Below are 20,005 nucleotides of genomic sequence, written 5' to 3'. Positions count from 1 at the left end.
TTAATGTCTACCAAATAAAGAATTACATACAAGATACAAGATTTGAATATCTCAAAGAGTATAGTCAATAAATACTTATTTTTTAATGCTATGGCTCGTAAGAGTTTTCTTTTTAGTTTTTGACGTGTATGGCAGTGCATAAAAATGAAAAACTCTGAACATAAAAGTGAGCATATGATGTTTGAGTTAACTTAATGTCCATTTTCTACTTGATAACTCCATCCTGTAAATAATGGAGATTACATGATAGCGGTACACTTTGATCTGAAGTATTTTCACATGTTGTTATTCTTTGTTCAGCTAATGATCTCTCATATAAAAGAAAACCCATTAGACAAAAATTTATTATTATTTTTAACTAAAAAATTATGCATCATTGACTACAAAAACATTTCGAACAGCAAACTATGTCAACAATTTCCTAAATATGTAACTGGCACCGTTTTCTGTGTCGACAGTCTAAATGTCTTTTACATTAAAATGCAAATACCATAAAGTCATGAATTAATCCTGAAAACTGGGAACACACCATAAGCAAACTGAGCGCTGGAAAATAGAAATAAACCATGCCTTAACTATGAAATGTTAAGTAAATACCCCTCCTAGGATGACTTGTCTAAATCCACATAAGTAGCCTCAACATCCACTTCTAATCTAGGAAACACATTCATACTGACTGACATATTCAGGGAGAACCTACCAATTTTACATATTCTTCTATGAACGTTGTATCTATTTCAAGAGGTCCTTGTTGCAGTGACATAACATCGTCAGTAACTTGGTTTGTTTTTAAGCTTCTCGTGATAATCCTCTATTTTTGTTTTGTATATTTATCAGCCTTCTCTTATAATTCTTAAACTAATGAAAAACAACACATTACTATTATACACGAACTTAAAAATATATATTGGATTGATTACAAATATACACTTCAAAGATAATATTTAACAATATACGAATGACTCTCAGAATCTGTGAACCTACTGAAACAGAAACTAGATTCTCACTTTCAAATTTTTCATAAAGTACTTCAATAATGTTATTCACCAATTAAGCAATGCTGTATAATTATAAAATTAATTTTATGCATTTGTCTTCAACAAAAGTAGTTAATTAATCCTAATATATAATCTACATTCTTGCGGTTTACTAATTCTAATAATTAAAAGTAGCAGCTAAAAGATTGTTATAATCATATATACTTTTGTTTTCATTTATCATTATATGTGGATACAAAAATCAATATATATATTTTAGCTAAAGAAAGCAATGGCCTTCAGGCAATTTAACTTAAACTGTTGAATGATAACCGAATGAATCGGTAGACATGGAAGAAAGTTACTTCTTTCCATTTTTTTACTTTAATAAGCTGCGATATATGTTGGACATATTATGACTTTTATAATAAGATTAAACAACAATTACAATATCTAGAGAATGATGAAAAAAGTATTCACGTTTCCATGTTCAAATAATTTATCGATTTAAATGCTTCTCATATATAAATTTTATATATACAATAAAACTTAAAGTACAATTTATTAAGTATTTTTAAAAATATTTTTAATTAAAATTTAAACTTTGTTTTGATAAAAAAATAAAAATAAAAATTATCATAAATTATTGAGACAAATTTTTAATTACAATTAAAAATAAAAAAAAATATTTAAAAAATAACTTAAAAATTGTCTTTTTATATATGGATACAAATCACATTAAATGAAATTTATCTTTTAGTGATTTTTTTGTTTAAATTTTTAGTGGGCCATGACCTAGCCCGAGTTGATCCAGCGAAGCCCAAAAATTTGCCAACATGACCATTCACCCCATCGAATAATCGTAGCACGAACAGAGGGAGTGGGTTGGAGCTAAAGAAGAACTTGTAAGTGTAGGTTTGAATTCCAATTTCCAAGTTCATCACTATCGTGTTTGTTTTTCTTTTCTCTTTGCTTCATTATCAATATTATAATTATGAATTTGTTGAATGATTATTATTGTGTACGGTGCTTCCAGTAGTGATTGGTAACGAAGATGAACCACAACCCGCAATCAAGTGAAGGAAGGCACGATGATGATGCTGCTCTCTCTGATTTCCTCTCTTCCTTAATGGATTATACTCCCACTGTCAGTTTCTCTTATCATTCACTGTTTTATTTTAATTTTCTTCTTTTCACATGTTCCTAATTTTAAACGACCCCTTTTCCCTTTATTTAGATACCTGATGAATTGGTGGAGCATTACTTAGCCAAGAGCGGTTTTCAATGTCCTGATGTTCGATTGTGGGTACCCCTATAATTATTATTCTTTTATTTTCGTACCAATGCTTATTAGCTGCTTCGCTAGTTTCAGAAAATAAGAACAAGTGGAATTGGATTTTATGCAAGGTTAACAAGTTCTTTACCATGCTTTCAATTGAGTTTCTCCTGCGGTGTGATGATTTCATACTAGTTACCCTTGAGCAAGCTGTCTCGGCTTCAATTGTTCAGATGGTGTTTGATATTGAATTTGTTTTCCATCTTTCTCTGTCTCTCTTTTAACATTAAAAAAGAAAAGATGGGTTAAGGGTGTAATTAACACCCAGAGGGTGTGAGGGAAAGTTCTAAAGACCAAAAAAGATTGGTTAATTGCATTTTGCATTCTGCTGGAGTTTGGACTTTGGACTTTTAGCTAATGCATATGAAATTTACACCTGTGTGGCAGTTTGATTAAGCCATCGTGCTTGTTGGGCTTCTTGTATTTATTTGAATCCATTTTCTTGTCTTGAGCTGATCGGACTCACATTTTCTGCTACTCTATCATGGGTTGTATCGTCCTTATTATTCTACTTTTTAATGCCTCTCATATGCCTATCATTTTGCTCTCCCTCTCTCTCTTTAGGGAGTTTTTTCCTAACTCAAGTTTTCGCAAAATGTTGAGTGCTAGATCAATCAATGTGATAAACTCATTGGATATCTCTACATATTTGCTCTAAAAATTATAGATCTCTGGATGGAGAGGGAAAAAATATGGTCTTTGAACCCAGTTATGCCATGGACCCCATCAAATCTTTTGTAAATGTTGATCTGAGAGTTTTTAAGTTGTTTAGAGATATAGAAGATATGTTATCTAAAACAAATAAAGAGATTAACAGCTTATATTTCTTTTATGCTTTCTATGCAAGACTTTAACTCCTGTCTTTATTTATGTTAATGTGTCTTGCTGTTTCTTTGTTAATCTTTTATCTAAATGGAATCCGTATGATACTGGTGACATCATTATACCTAAATCAAATTAGATCTAGGCTCAGTTTCTTTTTACTCTTGCCGAGGAATTATTTTGAATTTCATGCTGTTTATTGTTGTTTCATACTTGTAATAAAGTTGAAAATAAGTTTTTGTTGTGAAATTGACAGGGATCAACATTTCTTCCATTTTTGTTAAGTGTTATTGATTGGTTTATTTTTGCTTAAGTTGGATTCTTAGCCCTTGTTTTTCTCATCCATCTATTGTGTGATTGACTATAAATGCTTGTCACTATTTCAGGACTAGGCTGGTAGCTGTTGCCACTCAGAAGTTTGTTGCTGAAGTTGCAGGAGATGCACTTCAGTATGTTCATTTAACCTATCTTTTTTATTGAATCGTTACCTTCTTTCTTCTGTTTTGGTTTATTTTAAGTAATAACCCTGAATCTCTGCATACAGCAGAGTATATGTGCATATTAAATTTGGGAAATGTTCTTCGATAGAATTTTCTTTGTAGTTTCCCAAGCAGTATTTAATTTTTGATAAAAGGTAGTTCATGCATGCGGGTGAAGTTGATGAGTGCCTGATGGAAAATTGTTTCACTCAATGATATAATTCAATTGAATTTTCTGCACAATTGCATTTGGTTTTTGTGCTTTTATTCCCTTTTGTAAAGGTCTTTAAATGTACACACTACAATGAGAGGAAGAATGTAAATTAGAAAATATAATATTAAGGCTGTTGACTGACTCTACATGCCCCCCTCCTTGACTTGGCTTGTCCTAAATATTCAGTAGCTGACTTTTGTATTTTGAATGCTTTTTTTTTTGTGTCTGATTGATTTTGTTTCTTGGTTTGACAATTATCAAATCTAACAAGAGTGCATTACCATTTATTTTTGCTAAGTCGTAAGTGCTTTGTTATTAGGCATTTAGTTGCCCTGCCTTTCTTTCACATGTCTGTACTGGCATGATGAGTTGACTAGATGTTAACTGTAGGCACTGCAAAGCAAGACAGGCAACAATTCCAAAAGACAAAAGGGACAAACAGCAGAAGGTTTTGGACAACTTTTAATTGGTTTTGTCTATACATTCATTGTATATTTCGGGTACTTACATTTCATTATATCAGGATAAGCGCCTAGTTTTGACCATGGAAGACCTATCAAAGGCATTGCGAGAGGTAAGAATAGTTCTCTATTTTGAATGGACAAAAGTTTCCTCTCTCATCATTGTAAGTGTATAACACTTGCAATCTACTATTTGTATTCTTTATGCTTTACACAGACCCTCAAAATGACACTCCGCTATGTGTGCGTGTGTGTGTAGATCAGTTTGTAACACCCTGTTCGTCTTTTTAAGCTTTCTTTGCTAGCTAACCTAGCTATTGCATACAGTCAGCAGCCCTGGTCTTTGGCTCTTAATATCAATGGTTCCACTCCCTTTACATTCTATTGCTCAGTTGTTCTTAGCTTGTTGCTGTGTTGCAAATTTAGAGATGGCAATTGTACTGTAGCTAATACTCACTAGGCACGGTGGGTAGAAGAACTGTTTGAATTAGTTCTTTGGGTCTTTAAGTTTCCCTGTTTTTGACCCAGTCTAACCAACTGGGCTAGACTTTTTTTCTCTTTTCTGGGTGGATTCTTTCTTCACAAAGGGTTTAGGTCAGTCTCAGACATTTGACATGGGTAAACATGACCAGCTCCAGGATCCCATTCCCCATTGAGCTGGGAGAACAATGGGTAAACTCCTCTGCCAAAAGGATTCTAATCCAAGGGAATGAACTTGGGTCATCACCCCAGCAGACACAAACCATAATCACTTCTGCCATCCCATGCAGGTGTTCTGGTCCTGTTTTTGTTGCACTTTTTTTAAGCTGCTTCTGGGATCAATGCTATGGTATTAATTGAGCCAAGACCAGAAGAAAAGATATTGTTAGTTTTTCATTAATTTTGCTGGTATGTTAACATTTCCTTTCATTGAATCTGCTTATTTATCTTCTATGAACAGTATGGCGTGAATTTAAGGCATCAAGAATATTTTGCTGATAGCCCTTCTACTGGATTGGATCCGGCTACAAGAGATGAATGAGTCCTTTTTGTTTATATATGGGTTCAGGCTTCTACATTCTTGTATTTAGTAAGTAATACTACATTTGAATGCTGAATTGAGTTCAGTCTATGGACAAGTTGCTAGTTCTCTAGTCATGTGTTCTGTATCTGAAGTCATAGCCCACTGTGCCCATTTTATGTAGTTTATACATGTTGTTTTACTGGGTTGAATTTGTGTCATTCTATGTATTTAACCAGTTGCTAAATTTGTTTTGTAGGAGTTACATGGTTGCTAGTGGAATGATTTTTATGATATGATGCTCAAATTATAGCAACCTCTTTTCAACGCCGCCAAAATACTGCAATTGTTCGCTACTAACATTAAAGGTGCTTGAAATATCTCGTGACTCTGGTTTGTGGGAGTACTCTATCAGCAATGAACTAGTCTACTCTATCAGCAAGTTCCTTTATGTCGCCCTTTTTAAAAAAAAACAATGCCCGTTAGTGTCACGTTTTGAATTTTCATAAAATATGAGATTTGATACAATGCATTGGAAAAGGCATAAATGCTGATGGGTTCATTCATTTTCAAGTAATCATTTCTCAAGAAAACAGATCAAGGTATATCGTGACTTTATTTGTGAAACACTTGCAATTAGTTTGCAGCATTGTTCTCCCATTTGGTGTTGGTTTGTTATTTGTTCGCCCTTCGTCCTCCTTAAAATCAACTCTGAAGACCTTATTTATATAATAATATCGCGATTGACCTGTATCGCTAATCCAAAGAAGACTTTTGTAATTGCTTCCGTAAGTAGATGCATAATAATCAATTTTTAATAAAAATAAGAACGAATTATTCGAAAGAAAATGTTTCCAGGGTTATGTTTTTTGTTATTTATCTAACAAAACTGCCATACTTTTTTAACATTTGTCAACGATACAACTTATTATACATTAAAGTTTTAGCTTTGACCAATAAATATAAACTTCATCGTATTTTTGTTAGCTGGGAAATGGAAGAATTGGCATATCACATAATTCAAATATGGATCATATTGCATCTTATTAGTTCTCATCCACGTAATATTTAAGTGGGTAAATATGCATTTGGGCTTCTAAAATATAGTTAGATCAAAACAAAATCTAAACTTTTCTGCGATGCCAATAGAGAAATACGTGTGTAGAGATAAAATTAATTTTTTGCGACTCCAATAAAGAAATATGTGTGTTGAGATAAAATTAATCTTTTTTTTTTATTCTCTATATAATCTTTCCTCGAAGTTTTACTTCTGTAGATATTATAAAACTTTCGTAGATATTATAAAGCAAATGAACGGGTAATGTGATGCACCTAAGGTTTTTTATTATTTTTTTAGAAAAATCTTTTATTGACATTCTATTGTTGCTATCGGTTGTTTGGGCATGAATGAAGAGATATGGTAGTGGTATTATAATAAAAAAAAACAAAAGTAGCTATATGGAGTTAAAAAGGAATTAAAATGAAAAAAGATAGATTTTGTTTGGAGCACCTATAAGCAGCTTATTTTTGTGCGAAGTATGTTAGACAATTTTTTACTATGTAATCAACTTTGCATGTTATAAAATTTTGTGTTAATAACAAATAGTATGATTTAAAACTTTTCTAAACAATAAAAAGAAAAAGAAGGGAGAGAACAAAAAAAAGGATAGAGTGCAAGTAAATCTAAATTTTGCATACTCATAATTTATGTTTCCAGTCTTACTTAAATAAACTTGAGAAACAATAGTAAATATTTTAAATTTATAAATTATTTTCTTAAAGAACATGTATTTGCATAATATTTACAGTTTTATATATATATATATATAAATATAATACATTAAAAAAGTATAAAATTATGATTATTAATATTTTCTTATTATCATTGTTAATTTTTTTTATCTTTTAATTCTCTAACAATTATCAACACATAAGTAATTTTTTAAATATAAATATAAATCGGTTATACCGATATAGTTAATAAAAAAAACTAGTTTAATATAGATCTAGATTTTTAAATTTAATATTGAGGATTAAACTTATAAAATTAGATTTTTGACCAGTCCTAAGTTTAGTCACAAAATACGTCACAAATTTGTAAAATTTTAATAGTATCTTTAGACCAAAAAAAATTTTTTTGTTTCTATTAATTATTTGATTTCTCTAAGCAAAAACTATTTGATTTCTATTAATTATTTTATATATTATTATATAGAATATAAAATTTATATATATATATATATATATATTTTCAATTATTTTCCATTGGATCTTAATAAATGGTGGTACAGGTATATTACCATAAAATTTTGTTAAATGATGTAATATTATATTATATTGCATGTTAATTGTGTTTAGAACTTTCATTTGCAGGTGTGGATGGAAAAATTTTATTAGTATCGTCGGAGTTTATGTTGTATGGATAATCTAAGTCAAAATGACGTTCCACAAAGAGCGTTATCCTTGGCTGGAGTGGACTAGCGATTTTGTTAAAGTGATCATTTACCTGGATATCTTGGACTTTATTTCGCCCTCTACTACTGTTATTAGTTCCAGTTAAGTATCTTCCATTTAAATGTTTTACATGTTTTCTTTTCTAAGTCAGATGAGGAGAGTTAATCTACGTATTTCTAAGTAACATTTATTTTTTTAGTTAAATTAATATTGGTTATGCATTAGACTTATAAAACAAGACTTTTTGCTCAATCCTAAATTTAGTCACAAAATTTGTCGCAGATAGGTTAGTTCTCAATTGTAAGTAGGATTGTTATTAGTTACATAAAATCTTGATTCTTCTTGGACTCTGCTAGTGTTATGTTTCAATTAAGCATCTTACCATTTACATGTTTTCTTCCCAAAAGAGTTAATTTACGTATTTCTTTCTAAGTAACATTCATTTTTTTAGTTAAATTAATATTGGTTATGGATTAGACTTATGAAAATAGACTTTTTGCCTAATCGTAAATTTAGTCACAAAATCCGTAGAAAATAGGTTAGTGACAAATTCTTTGACAAAAATCTGTCGCAAAATTATGAAGTTTTAACAGTGTTTCCAAGCAAGAAACTTAAGAAATTTGACGTGTTAAATGACATAATATTATATTATATTGGATGTTAATCGTGCGTTTACAAATTTCGTTTGCAAGTATGAATGGGAAAGTTTTATCAGTATTGTAAGAGTTTACCTTGGATGGATAGTCTTATTCATAATGACGTTTCGAGAGAAGCGTTATCCTTGGTTGGAGTGGACTAGCGATTTTGTTTGAGTGTTCATTTATTTGGATATAATAATCAAATTTAACACTGGATACATTGAAAAAGACACCCGTTCATTAGTTCTCAACTGTAGTAAAATTGTTATTAGTTACATGAAATCTTGGTTCTTCTTGGACTTCATTTCATCCTCTGCTAATGTTATTAGTTTCAGTTAAACATCTTACCATTTGCATGTTTTATGCGTTCTCTTCCCTAAGTCAGTTGAGGAGAGTTAATCTACGCATTTCTAAGTAACATTCATTTCTTAAATTAAATTAATATTGGTTATGGATTAGACTTATAAAACTGGACTTTTCGCCCCGTCCTAAATTTAGTCACAAAATTTGTCGCAAATAGATTAGTGACAAATTCTTTGGCAAAAATCCGTCGCAAAATTGTGAAGTTTGATTGGATTACTGCAAAACAATTCTAATTATTTCCTATACCTTTATTCTTATGCATACAGATGCTAATGGTAATGTACCCTTGTGGAAGCTTTGACAAGTGGACATCAACTTGTGCAAAAAGACTTGTTAGATGCAGGAGCTAACTTGAAAACGGTAACATCGATCGATACGGAAAAGATGCAGGTGAAAATAATAATTTTTTGAGAGACATCGCAAAGTATGAGAATGGTCGTAGAACCGGTGAAGACAATTCTAATCTTGTAGTTGATCAATGAAAATTTAGGTGTGATTTTAAAAATTACATTTTTGCAGGGCTAATAGTTTATATATAGAGAAAACGCAAGTGAAAATAACAATTTCTTGAGAGTTATCGCAGAGTTTCGAAATGGCCGTAGACGCGGTGAAGACAATTCTAATCTTGTAGTTGATCAATAAAAATTTAGGTGTAACTTTAAAAATTACATGTTTGCATGGTTTATAGTTTATATGTAAAGAAACTTAATTAAGAAAATATATTGAGTATGGTATAACTGGTGTTTATGGTGGCTATGTATCATTGTTAGAGGTAAAAAGTTTATTAGCAACTCTTCATTCCTTATATAAATTAACATTCCGTGACTCATGCAAGCTATGAGAATTTCATTATGTGCAGTGACAAACATTTGATTTTTATCAAGACACCTAGATTCTTGAATGTTAATATGATTCTTTTGGGAAAAAAATAATTCACCCTAGTTGATATTGTTCATGCCATGGTGCATCTTATTAGAGGACTTGTTTGATCTATATTTGAAGATAAGTATTTTACTTTCTTTAAAAATGAAATATATTTTGCATCAGAGAACACAAGAATAACTTGTTGTGCTTAGAAATTTTGTTTGAAATGTATTCTGTTATATTTGAAGATAAGTATTTTACGTTCTTTAAAAATGAAATGTATTTTACCAGCAATTTTGCTAGAGTGTTCATTTACCTGGATATAATAATCAAATTTAACACCGGATACACTGACAAAGACATCCATTCGTTAGTTCTCAATTGTAGTAGGATTGTTATTAGTTACATAAAATCTTGATTCTTCTTAGACTCTGCTAGTGTTATGTTTCAATTAAGCATCTTACCATTTACATGTTTTCTTCCCAAAAGAGTTAATTTACGTATTTCTTTCTAAGTAACATTCATTTTTTTAGTTAAATTAATATTGGTTATGGATTAGACTTATGAAAATAGACTTTTTGCCTAGTCGTAAATTTAGTCACAAAATCCGTCGCAAATAGGTTAGTGACAAATTCTTTGGCAAAAATCTGTCGCAAAATTATGAAGTTTTAACAGTGTTTCTAAGCAAGAAACTTAAGAAATTTGACGTGTTAAATGACATAATATTATATTATATTGGATGTTAATCGTGCGTTTACAAATTTCGTTTGCAAGTATGAATGGGAAAGTTTTATCAGTATCGTAAGAGTTTACCTTGGATGGATAGTCTTATTCATAATGACGTTTCGAGAGAAGCGTTATCCTTGGTTGGAGTGGACTAGCGATTTTGTTTGAGTGTTCATTTATTTGGATATAATAATCAAATTTAACACTGGATATATTGAAAAAGACACCCGTTCATTAGTTCTCAACTGTAGTAAAATTGTTATTAGTTACATGAAATCTTGGTTCTTCTTGGACTTCATTTCGTCCTCTGCTAATGTTATTAGTTTCAGTTAAACATCTTACCATTTGCATGTTCCTTAAGTCAGTTGAGGATAGTTAATCTACTATTTCTAAGTAACATTCATTTCTTTAGTTAAATTAGTATTGATTATAGATTAGACTTATAGAACTGGACTTTTTGCCCAGTCCTAAATTTAGTTACAAAAATTCGTTGTAAATAGGTTAGTGAAAAATTCTTTGACAAAAATTCATTGCAAAATTGTAAAGTGTGATTTGAATACTGCAAATTAATTCTAATTATTTCTTGTACCTTTATTCTTATGCATACAGATGCTAATGGTAATGTACCCTTGTGGGAGCTTTGACAAGTGGATATCAACTTGTGCAAAAAGACTTGTTAGATGGAAGAGCTAACTTACAAACGATGACATGGATCGATACAGAAAATATGCAAGTGGAAACAACTTGTATACTCTTGGTCCCACCTGTCTTGTGTTATTGTTTCTTGTATTTGTAGAATCTGAAAGGGCTGAGAATAAGAGGGAGTCATTACATAATGGAACAAGAGTTGGCATTGGAAAATATAAGGTTGCAGTTGCGAAATATACGGCCTCCAAATTGAGAGGAAATCGTCACGTAATCAAACAACAATATCCACCCTTAGCAAGGGTAAGGGTTCAGAAAGAGAGGGAGTCATCACATTGTTAATAAAAATATGTATGTATATAACATTTATACATATATATACACTAAAAGAGTATAACATTATGATTATTAATGTTTTTCTATCATTGTTAAAAAAAAATTATGTTTTAATTCTCTAACAATTATACTAATCACATTAGTTATCCAAATATAAGTAATTGTAAGTTAAACATATAAAGAATATTTAAAAAAAAAAAATCATTTGGCTTATTTTATTCTAAAAAATTATGTATTTATTTTTATCAAATTTTAAGATTTTTTTAAAAAAATAAATATCTTCTCATATTGAAGTGATACCTAATGTATTATTCTTCATAAAAAAAATTAAATGTATTATTATTCAAATTATACTATTAATTTATGTCATTAATACAGCCATTTGTCATACAACAATACAAGTAATCTAATCATTAAAAATAAATTAAATATTTAATTTTTATAGATTTAATTTTCTTTTTATTTATATATGACTTTTTTTTATTTTAAAGTTTAGTTATCAAGTTATTTATTAATATTTTAATATATCTAAACTATAATATTCTCTACTAATGTAATGTAAATGGACAAAATTTTGAATATATAAATTTAACTTTTAAATTTTTTTAAAAAAATTATTAACACACTTTAATTTAAGTCTTTCATTATCATTGTGAACAAATAATATATGATATTATTCAATATTATATAATTTTATTATTATATATTTGTTATATTTAAATTATAATTTTTATTTTAAAATAAAATAATTTAATATACAATATAAATAAATTTCTGTAACATATAAATATTTACTTATTTATAATTAAATTATTATTAATAATATTTATAATATTTAAAGACATATAAACTATTTTTAACTGTTATATTTATTTTTATAAATAATTTATTTTAAAAAATAATTAAAATTTGTATTTAATATTTTTATATTTTTGTTATATTAAAAATAATTAATTTTATATTTAAATACGAGAATTTAATATATTTTTATTCTTAAATTATATGTTATATAATTTTATAAAATAAAATATGTTTTCAATATTTATAAATATAGTGAATATTTTTTTATTCCTTTAATAGTTTTAGTTTTACGAAATATTTTTTTAATATATTATAAGTCTTAATACAATATATAAAATATTTTATATTTTAAATTTTAAAATAATAAATTAAATAAAAAATATATAATTTAATAATAAAAGTTTGAATTATAATACATGATATGGTTTCAAAAACATAAAATAGATTTATTCAATAAAAGAATTAATATTTTTTATCTTTAAATTATGTGTTATATAATTTTATAAGATAGAATATATAATTTTATTTTTTAATAATTTTTTATCTTAAAAAATTTTAAATATATTAAAATTTATTTATTTTTATTATGAATTTTTGTATATATGTTATATTATTACATAAGAGTATTTTTAAATTTTATAGAATTAAATTTATAATTTTATAAATTAAAATAATATTTGAGTCTAATTTTTTTTACTTTAAAAGTTAATTTATAAATATTTAGAAATATATTATAAATTGTAATGCAATATATAAAATAATTTTATTAATAATAATATTAATATATATTAATTAGTTTTAAAATTTAAAATAATTTAATATTATTATAATTATTTTTTAATTTTATAATTATTAATTATAATATTATATTATAACATAATAATTTATTTATGTATCGTACAAGATTTTTTTCTAGTAAAATTTGAAAAATAAAAAGCGTGAAATACTTTAATGAAGTGAAGTTACTGAGATATATTAATTAATTAATTTAAGATGAATAATTAAATGACAGGGATGGGACAATCTAAGGTAATGAATAAACAGTTGTATAGATTTTTTATGATCTAACAATCATGCAATGTGAATGTCGGCTACGTACCTCTGACTAAAAATAAATAAATAAATATGGAAGAAGAAGTGTGGTGGGGTCACAAAAAATGTAAAATTGTTTTCATCTTTGGATTATTCATTTTTCAATTATCTTCAACACTTTCTTACTTTCCTCATCCATCAAACCCTAGCCCTAATCCTCTCATTCTTTCTCAAACTCACTCGCAATTTGAGCCATGAATCCATCATCGTGAGGCATAGAATGATCGACTTCGTTTTCGGCGCTGTGAATCGATTGCATGGGTTTGGAGAATGCCGGAGCTTCGTAGTGGACCGCGACGACGTCGTGCTCCGGTAGGTCGTAGAAGCTCCGAACCACCGTCTCCGGCGGGAAAATACGTCAAGACTCGTGCTGCAGTCGCCAGGGAGGCAGCGGCGGCGGCAGAGAGGCCGAGGACTCGGTTGGCAACGAAGAAATTGGAACAGGAAAAGCCGGTGATCGTGATATCGGAGCCTGACAGCCACACGAAGAAGGATAAGGAAGAAATTGAAGGCGCGATGGGCGATGATAGTGGCGGTTTGAGTGCTAACAAAGGCGTTGCTCAAGAAGATGATACCAACGCTGCTCCTTTTCCCGAGAGGGTATTTGCTTCATTTTTTTGCTTTTTTGTTTTCCTTAATACGTAATTAGTGGATTAATTTATTAATTGTTTAATTTAAATTTTTTAAAAATATCCGAAAGGTTCAAGTAGGAGGATCACCTGTGTACAAAGTGGAGAGAAAGCTGGGTAAAGGTGGGTTTGGACAGGTTTTTGTTGGCCGTCGAGTTACCGGTGGTAATGACCGTGCTTCTGGTCCTGGCGCCACTGAGGTATGCTTCTCCTGTTACCGTAGGATTGTATAATGTTGAGGAATTTTGTGTTGCTCTGACTTGATTGCTATCTTTTGTATTTCAGGTGGCTCTGAAATTTGAACATAGAAACAGTAAAGGCTGTAACTATGGCCCTCCTTATGAGTGGCAAGTGTACAAGTAGGTGATCTGTTTATTGTTTTGTTATTGTTGATTGGCTTGCGATTATATGCTAGATTTGTGTTGTAATAAATTTGCCTGAGATTTGTTTTTTAATATTTTGTTTAAAGCACCCTTGGTGGCAGTCATGGAATACCTAAAGTACATTATAAAGGGAGACAAGGAGAATATTACGTAATGGTATGATCCACACAACATTAATTGTATTTTCTCATTGCCAACTTAACCATTAAACTTTTTTTTTTTTTTTGGGGGTATACATGCAGGTTATGGACATGCTTGGTCCAAGCTTGTGGGACGTATGGAATTCCTCCAGCCAGGCGTGAGTATTAGCTAACCTGTATATTGTATCTGGCTATCTGCTATTTTATTATAGGTCTTGTGTTTTAAAACAAGGGCTATTGTGATTGATTTTGTGTGTTTATAAGCTTTCTTTGTTTAGGTGTATGTTGAAGTTAGGTGATTCCAATTTTAGTTTCATTTTCTTCCACATGCATAGGTAACTAAATATACTAGAAAACTGGAGAGAAAAAAGTTAGAGTTGCAATAGTTGTAGATGATTGATTGTACTAAATTCTTTGTGGTGTCAACCTTTGGTTTTCTTTTCTCCATTAAGTTTGGGGAGCAAATATTGATTTCCTTTTTTGATGTAAATGATTGCATCATGGAATACTTATGAAACTTAACTTGAATCCATTATATCCATTAATGACATATAAGATGCGTAGTTTTTTGCTTCAAAGTTGTGTTTATGCCTTCTACTGCATTACTTCTGGGTGTGTCACTTTTTTTTAGCTTTTCCTTTTCTGCAGTGATTACTTTATTCCTTGTTTTTTCTTTGAAATTCTGTTATTGCTCGTCTTTTGACTGCATAGGATGTCTGCGGAAATGGTTGCATGTATTGCTGTTGAGTCCCTGTCAATCCTGGAGAAGATGCACTCAAGAGGGTATGCTATTTGCAAAACATATTTTATATTCAATCTTTTTCTACTGGATTTTTCATACCTTGAGTGAGTTGTAAGTTCTTATATTGATTTAGTTTGAATTTTTTGGTTTCTGAACATGATATTCTGGTTCCCATTGTTCATCATAGATATGTGCATGGAGATGTAAAACCAGAGAACTTTTTATTAGGTCAGCCAGCGACACCACAAGAGAAGAAATTGTTTCTTGTAGACCTTGGATTAGGTTAGTAGTTTGAATTCAAGGATGATAAGTTTCATTTGTATTTTCACTCTGCTTTTTTACCTTTCTTATGTAAGCATTGTTTTGCAGCAACAAAGTGGAGAGACAGCTCCAGTGGGCAGCATGTGGATTATGATCAACGCCCTGATATGTTTAGGTAACCTTTTTCCTTCTTTTCCTCGTTGTTTTTCTCTTAAATGCTACTGGTTGCTATTATCTTTTCCACTCCTTTTTTATTATGTTGTTTTTTTCTTTGTATTTCATTGGTATCATTGTTCTTGAGGCTTATTTTCTAAATTTTTGTAGAGGGACTGTTCGATATGCCAGTGTTCATGCACATTTGGGAAGAACTGCTAGTAGAAGGGATGATCTTGAATCTCTTGCGTATACACTCATCTTCCTTCATAAAGGCCGGTTACCTTGGCAAGGTTATCAGGTATATACATATTTTATATTATCATCATGTACTGCCTCCATTATGAGACAAGTGTCATTTTAGCAAATTTTTTTCCAAACTGTATTGTTTTACAGTGCCAGGTAAACACATTACCTTTTTCCTACTTTGTCCTTCTCCCTCTAAACTAGTGCTAGGTAACTATTCTTTGTTCAAGAAATGAAGTTTTAATTATTAATGACATATACACTCTAGAAAAGAATAATTTAGTCATATGGTCATGTTCTTTCGAATTTAGGATTTACTTAATCCTTCTGTTCTGATGCTTACTACGGTGATTGAATTTCTTGACATATTGTTTTAATCTGATATTATCTTTGTTTTAGGGTGATAACAAATCCTTTCTTGTTTGCAAAAAGAAGATGGGAACATCCCCTGAAATGCTATGCTGTTTCTGTCCTCCTCCTTTTAGACATTTCCTTGAGATTGTAGTGAACATGAAATTCGATGAAGAACCTAATTATTCGAAGCTAATATCTTTGTTTGATGGTATGCTTGGACCGAATCCTGCATTGCGGCCAATTAATACTGAAGGTGCTCAAAAGGTAATCATTAATGTGATTTTAGAGTCAGTTTTTCTATAAGTCTTCATGTCTTTTATTATATCAAAATATGGATACTGCAGTGTACAGAAACAAATTGGTTATTTTTCTTAAGCCATGTGGTCCATTTTAGGAAAATTAATTATGCACAATAAATACAGTAAATATGACAATTAGTTGCTGACTTGGTGCACTGCACTGACACAAGTACTACTAGAAAACTGCCACAAGGCATAATGGACATGGGCAGAAATTGCTGTAACCTTAATTAGGGTCAAATATCCTACTAATCGCTGCACTGTATTGCACACAGATAATTAGGAAACTGCCTCAAGGCTTAATGGGCCTGGGCTGAAGTTGCAGTAGTTCTTGTTCCAGATATAGAGAGAGGAACAGGAGATAAAAGAATATGAATACTCTGTTATTGATATTTATTTGATTTGATGTGTTACTATGTGATGCAAAGTATAAAGACCCATATTTATACATACTAGATCATAATATTAATTAAATTAAATAAGGAAATAAATCATGAAATATAAGGAAATGGGCAAACCAATCCAAGCGGACCAAGCAATATTAGTCAATATCGAAATTAACTGTTAGAGATAACCTATGATACTCTAAATTACTCAAATATACAGTCAAAATTTTGGATATTTTTTTATATTTTGGTACTGACCCTTTAGTTAAAGCTTACTAAGCTTTACATTTGTTACAAACATATAGTAAGATATATATACTGAAACTATGCTGTGCAGTTGCTAGTAGGACATGGAGCAACCCTGATAACAGTTGTTGCCTGTCCTACAAACATAGAGGTGTCTTATTTTTTGGCTCTATTCTTATCATCATGTTTTGGTCTCTGTATTTCTCATGATCCTTTATTCCTGTGAACAAAATTTATAAGGTTGGGCAAAAGAGGGGTAGATTGAACATTGAGGAAGAGGATGATTCACAGCCCAAAAAGAAGGTTCGTTTGGGGGTTCCTGCTACACAATGGATTTCAGTTTATAATGCAAGACTACCAATGAAGCAAAGGTAGAGCTGCATTTTCACTCTTTGTAGTGGTTTCTTATAATTGAGCAATTAGATCTCTATGCACTTTACATTATATTAATATTGTAAAAAATGTTTTTCAAATCAAAGAAATGTTTTTACTCTTATATTGTCTCAACCTTTAATATCAATTCACTTGTTCAATATCATATTTCAGCATATAATTACATCTAAATGATCCAGGCCCTGTTCTCTATTAGTGTATTTTGAAGCCATTTTTGATCTGGCAGTTTTCTTTGTTATACAAAAGTTGAGTCCTTCAAGTTGTTGAACTTAATGGGTCCTTCCATGATAATGTAGTCATGTAAATGTCAAGCTTCCTGGCAGTGGTTATGATTTTCATACATGCAATAGACTAAATGCTGCAGTATCAATAGTAGCAAAGTTCATCTTGCTCAACTCTTGAAGCTAGAATAGTGGATCTAGTGCTGATTTTACCAAGAGTGCAGTGCTTGATCTGCACAAATTTACAGCTTTAACTGGAAGGCAAAATTGTCCACTGCTTGGAGTATTTTGTATGATCATTTTGTTATGATTTTTGCATTGGTTTTATGTTAGGTATCATTACAATGTAGCGGATACAAGATTAGCACAGCATGTGGAGAGAGGGATTGCAGATGGCCTTCTTATTAGTTGTGTGGCTTCTTGTTCCAATCTGTGGGCACTTATTATGGATGCTGGAACTGGTTTTACAACTCAAGTTTATAAGTTGTCACCATTTTTCTTACACAAGGTGAAATTGTATGATCACATCATTAGATGTCATGTACTTCGTTATCTTTTTCATTTGAAGAAACATGCCCATGTGATTCTGTTTCTTTTCAGGAATGGATTATGGAGCAGTGGGAGAAGAACTATTACATAACTTCTATTGCTGGAGCTAATAATGGAAGCTCTCTTGTGGTGATGTCAAAAGGTCTGTTTGTTAAGTTGGTTTTTACAAATAATGAAACTGGATAAAGATCTCATGTGGTGCTTTAATTTGGATAAAGATCTGGGTTTATGTAGAGCCTTACATTATACAAAGATTGGTGTTGCTATATCTGATTTTGTGCAACTTGTCAAATCTGTGCAGGCACACAGTATACGCAACAATCATACAAAGTAAGTGATTCATTCCCCTTCAAATGGATAAACAAGAAGTGGAGAGAAGGGTTTCATGTGACCTCAATGGCCACTGCTGGAAGTCGCTGGGGTGTTGTTATGTCTCGAAATGCTGGATTCAGTGATCAGGTTTGCTGTTTATTTTGAACTCTACTGTATGATTTGTAACCAAGCCTTTTTGCTTTATTTGAGATTTGTTCTCCCTACTTTCAGAATGTTCTGTATTCTAGAGTATATCTAACATTGCATGGCCTAGATTTGGTTTCAAAGTGATATTCCAAAACGTGTACCCTGAAATCCTCTTTTCTTTGTATTAGTGCTACTTATCTAATAGCTCTCATCTTGTGTCAGAGTTTAAAATGTGTCCAAACTTTATAGAGCAGTTTTCCATTGTTTTTTCTAATGTTTCCAAACTTTATAGAGTTCTTCTTTTTGGATGAAATTGTCTGCACTGCAATGATTGGCTCCATGACATGCATAATCCTTACTGTCTCATCATCCACCTTTTAAATGTAGGTTGTTGAACTAGATTTTCTCTATCCTAGTGAGGGAATCCACAGACGTTGGGATAATGGGTACAGGATTACAGCAACTGCTGCTACATGGGATCAATCTGCTCTTATATTAAGCATTCCAAGGCGCAGGCCAGGAGATGAAACCCAGGAAACTCTGCGTACGTCTCAATTTCCTAGCACACATGTTAAGGTAAGGGTCGATGAACGAATTAATTGATTTTGTAAAGTCAATAGCATAACTGATTTTTTACATTTTGGTTCTGTTTTATGTTCAGGAAAAATGGTCAAAAAACCTTTATCTTGCTTGTTTGTGCTATGGGCGCACAGTATGCTGATTTCCTTTAGAGGTCAAAGTATTTTGTTGACTGTGAAATTATATATTTTTCAATTGCGTTAATTATATATAACTTGCTCTTTGTTTAAAGCTAGTTGTGTAAGCAGGGAATTGTATCTTTGCCAGTAATATAGTTGTATTTCCCCCCTCCCAATCCATTACAAGTTCTTTGGTTGGGGGATGTGGCTGTTGATGTATACAGCTTAGCTTTATATGTTCCTCCAATATGTATATGTAGGTTCTATCAAAATTTTTGTATGATTTTGAAGATTGTTTCCCTGACGAGTCTAATAAAAAAAAAAACTTGTATGGATATCTTTCATTGTGAATAAAGGGTCTAATATTAACTATAATTTCCCTTCCCATTCGCGGGGTATACTCGTTTATTGGGATATGCTTTTGTATGCTGTTACCCATTACCCATGGAGGGCATTAAAAAACTTCACGGGTATGTCACTGTTCGTGTTCATTTTACTTCTCTTTCTATTAATGTTTAACTCAGTTTCTTCTGGAGAATTATAACTTTACGACACATTTTGTAGGCAATATAAATAATAAAATATCAAGTAAATTGTACTTTCTCTTTTGAAAAATGCTTCAATTATTCTCTCCTGGA

The 20,005-nt window shown here is 30.8% G+C and overlaps 2 protein-coding genes across 6 annotated transcripts; both read left to right on the top strand.

Annotated features, from left to right (window-relative positions):
• Positions 1-1,772: 1,772 nt before the first annotated feature.
• LOC113860714 (transcription initiation factor TFIID subunit 10) lies at positions 1,773-6,039 on the top strand. Of its 4 annotated transcripts, none has more exons than XM_027493211.1 (8): positions 1,773-1,882; positions 2,014-2,124; positions 2,215-2,279; positions 3,522-3,584; positions 4,219-4,276; positions 4,352-4,402; positions 5,230-5,358; positions 5,549-5,715. In XM_027493211.1, exons 2-7 carry the CDS (start codon positions 2,032-2,034, stop codon positions 5,308-5,310), a joined length of 411 nt encoding a protein of 136 aa, XP_027349012.1. In that variant the 5' UTR covers positions 1,773-1,882; positions 2,014-2,031; the 3' UTR covers positions 5,311-5,358; positions 5,549-5,715. The 4 variants fall into 4 exon arrangements, with proteins under 4 accessions (XP_027349012.1, XP_027349014.1, XP_027349015.1 ...); XM_027493213.1 differs by having other exon boundaries at positions 1,841-1,888; positions 5,549-6,039; XM_027493214.1 differs by having other exon boundaries at positions 1,842-1,882; positions 2,017-2,124; positions 5,549-5,943.
• A 7,218-nt stretch (positions 6,040-13,257) lies between these two features.
• Positions 13,258-19,738, top strand: LOC113860711 (casein kinase 1-like protein HD16). Of its 2 annotated transcripts, none has more exons than XM_027493208.1 (16): positions 13,258-13,808; positions 13,909-14,037; positions 14,123-14,196; positions 14,307-14,376; positions 14,463-14,518; positions 15,072-15,143; positions 15,290-15,384; positions 15,472-15,538; positions 15,688-15,817; positions 16,162-16,380; positions 17,288-17,418; positions 17,995-18,169; positions 18,262-18,352; positions 18,512-18,669; positions 19,057-19,245; positions 19,331-19,738. In XM_027493208.1, the coding sequence occupies exons 1-16, from the start codon at positions 13,479-13,481 to the stop codon at positions 19,388-19,390; spliced, it is 2,046 nt and encodes a 681-aa protein (XP_027349009.1). In that variant the 5' UTR covers positions 13,258-13,478; the 3' UTR covers positions 19,391-19,738. The 2 variants fall into 2 exon arrangements, with proteins under 2 accessions (XP_027349009.1, XP_027349010.1); XM_027493209.1 differs by having other exon boundaries at positions 13,286-13,808; positions 16,162-16,392.
• Positions 19,739-20,005: the final 267 nt, after the last annotated feature.

Source organism: Abrus precatorius, unplaced genomic scaffold (assembly GCF_003935025.1).
Source record: "Abrus precatorius isolate BTA unplaced genomic scaffold, Abrus_2018 Scaffold3, whole genome shotgun sequence".
NCBI classification, from domain to species: Eukaryota; Viridiplantae; Streptophyta; class Magnoliopsida; order Fabales; family Fabaceae; genus Abrus; species Abrus precatorius.
Note: the sequence above shows the minus strand (reverse complement) of the source record. Positions and strands in the feature narration are given on the sequence as shown.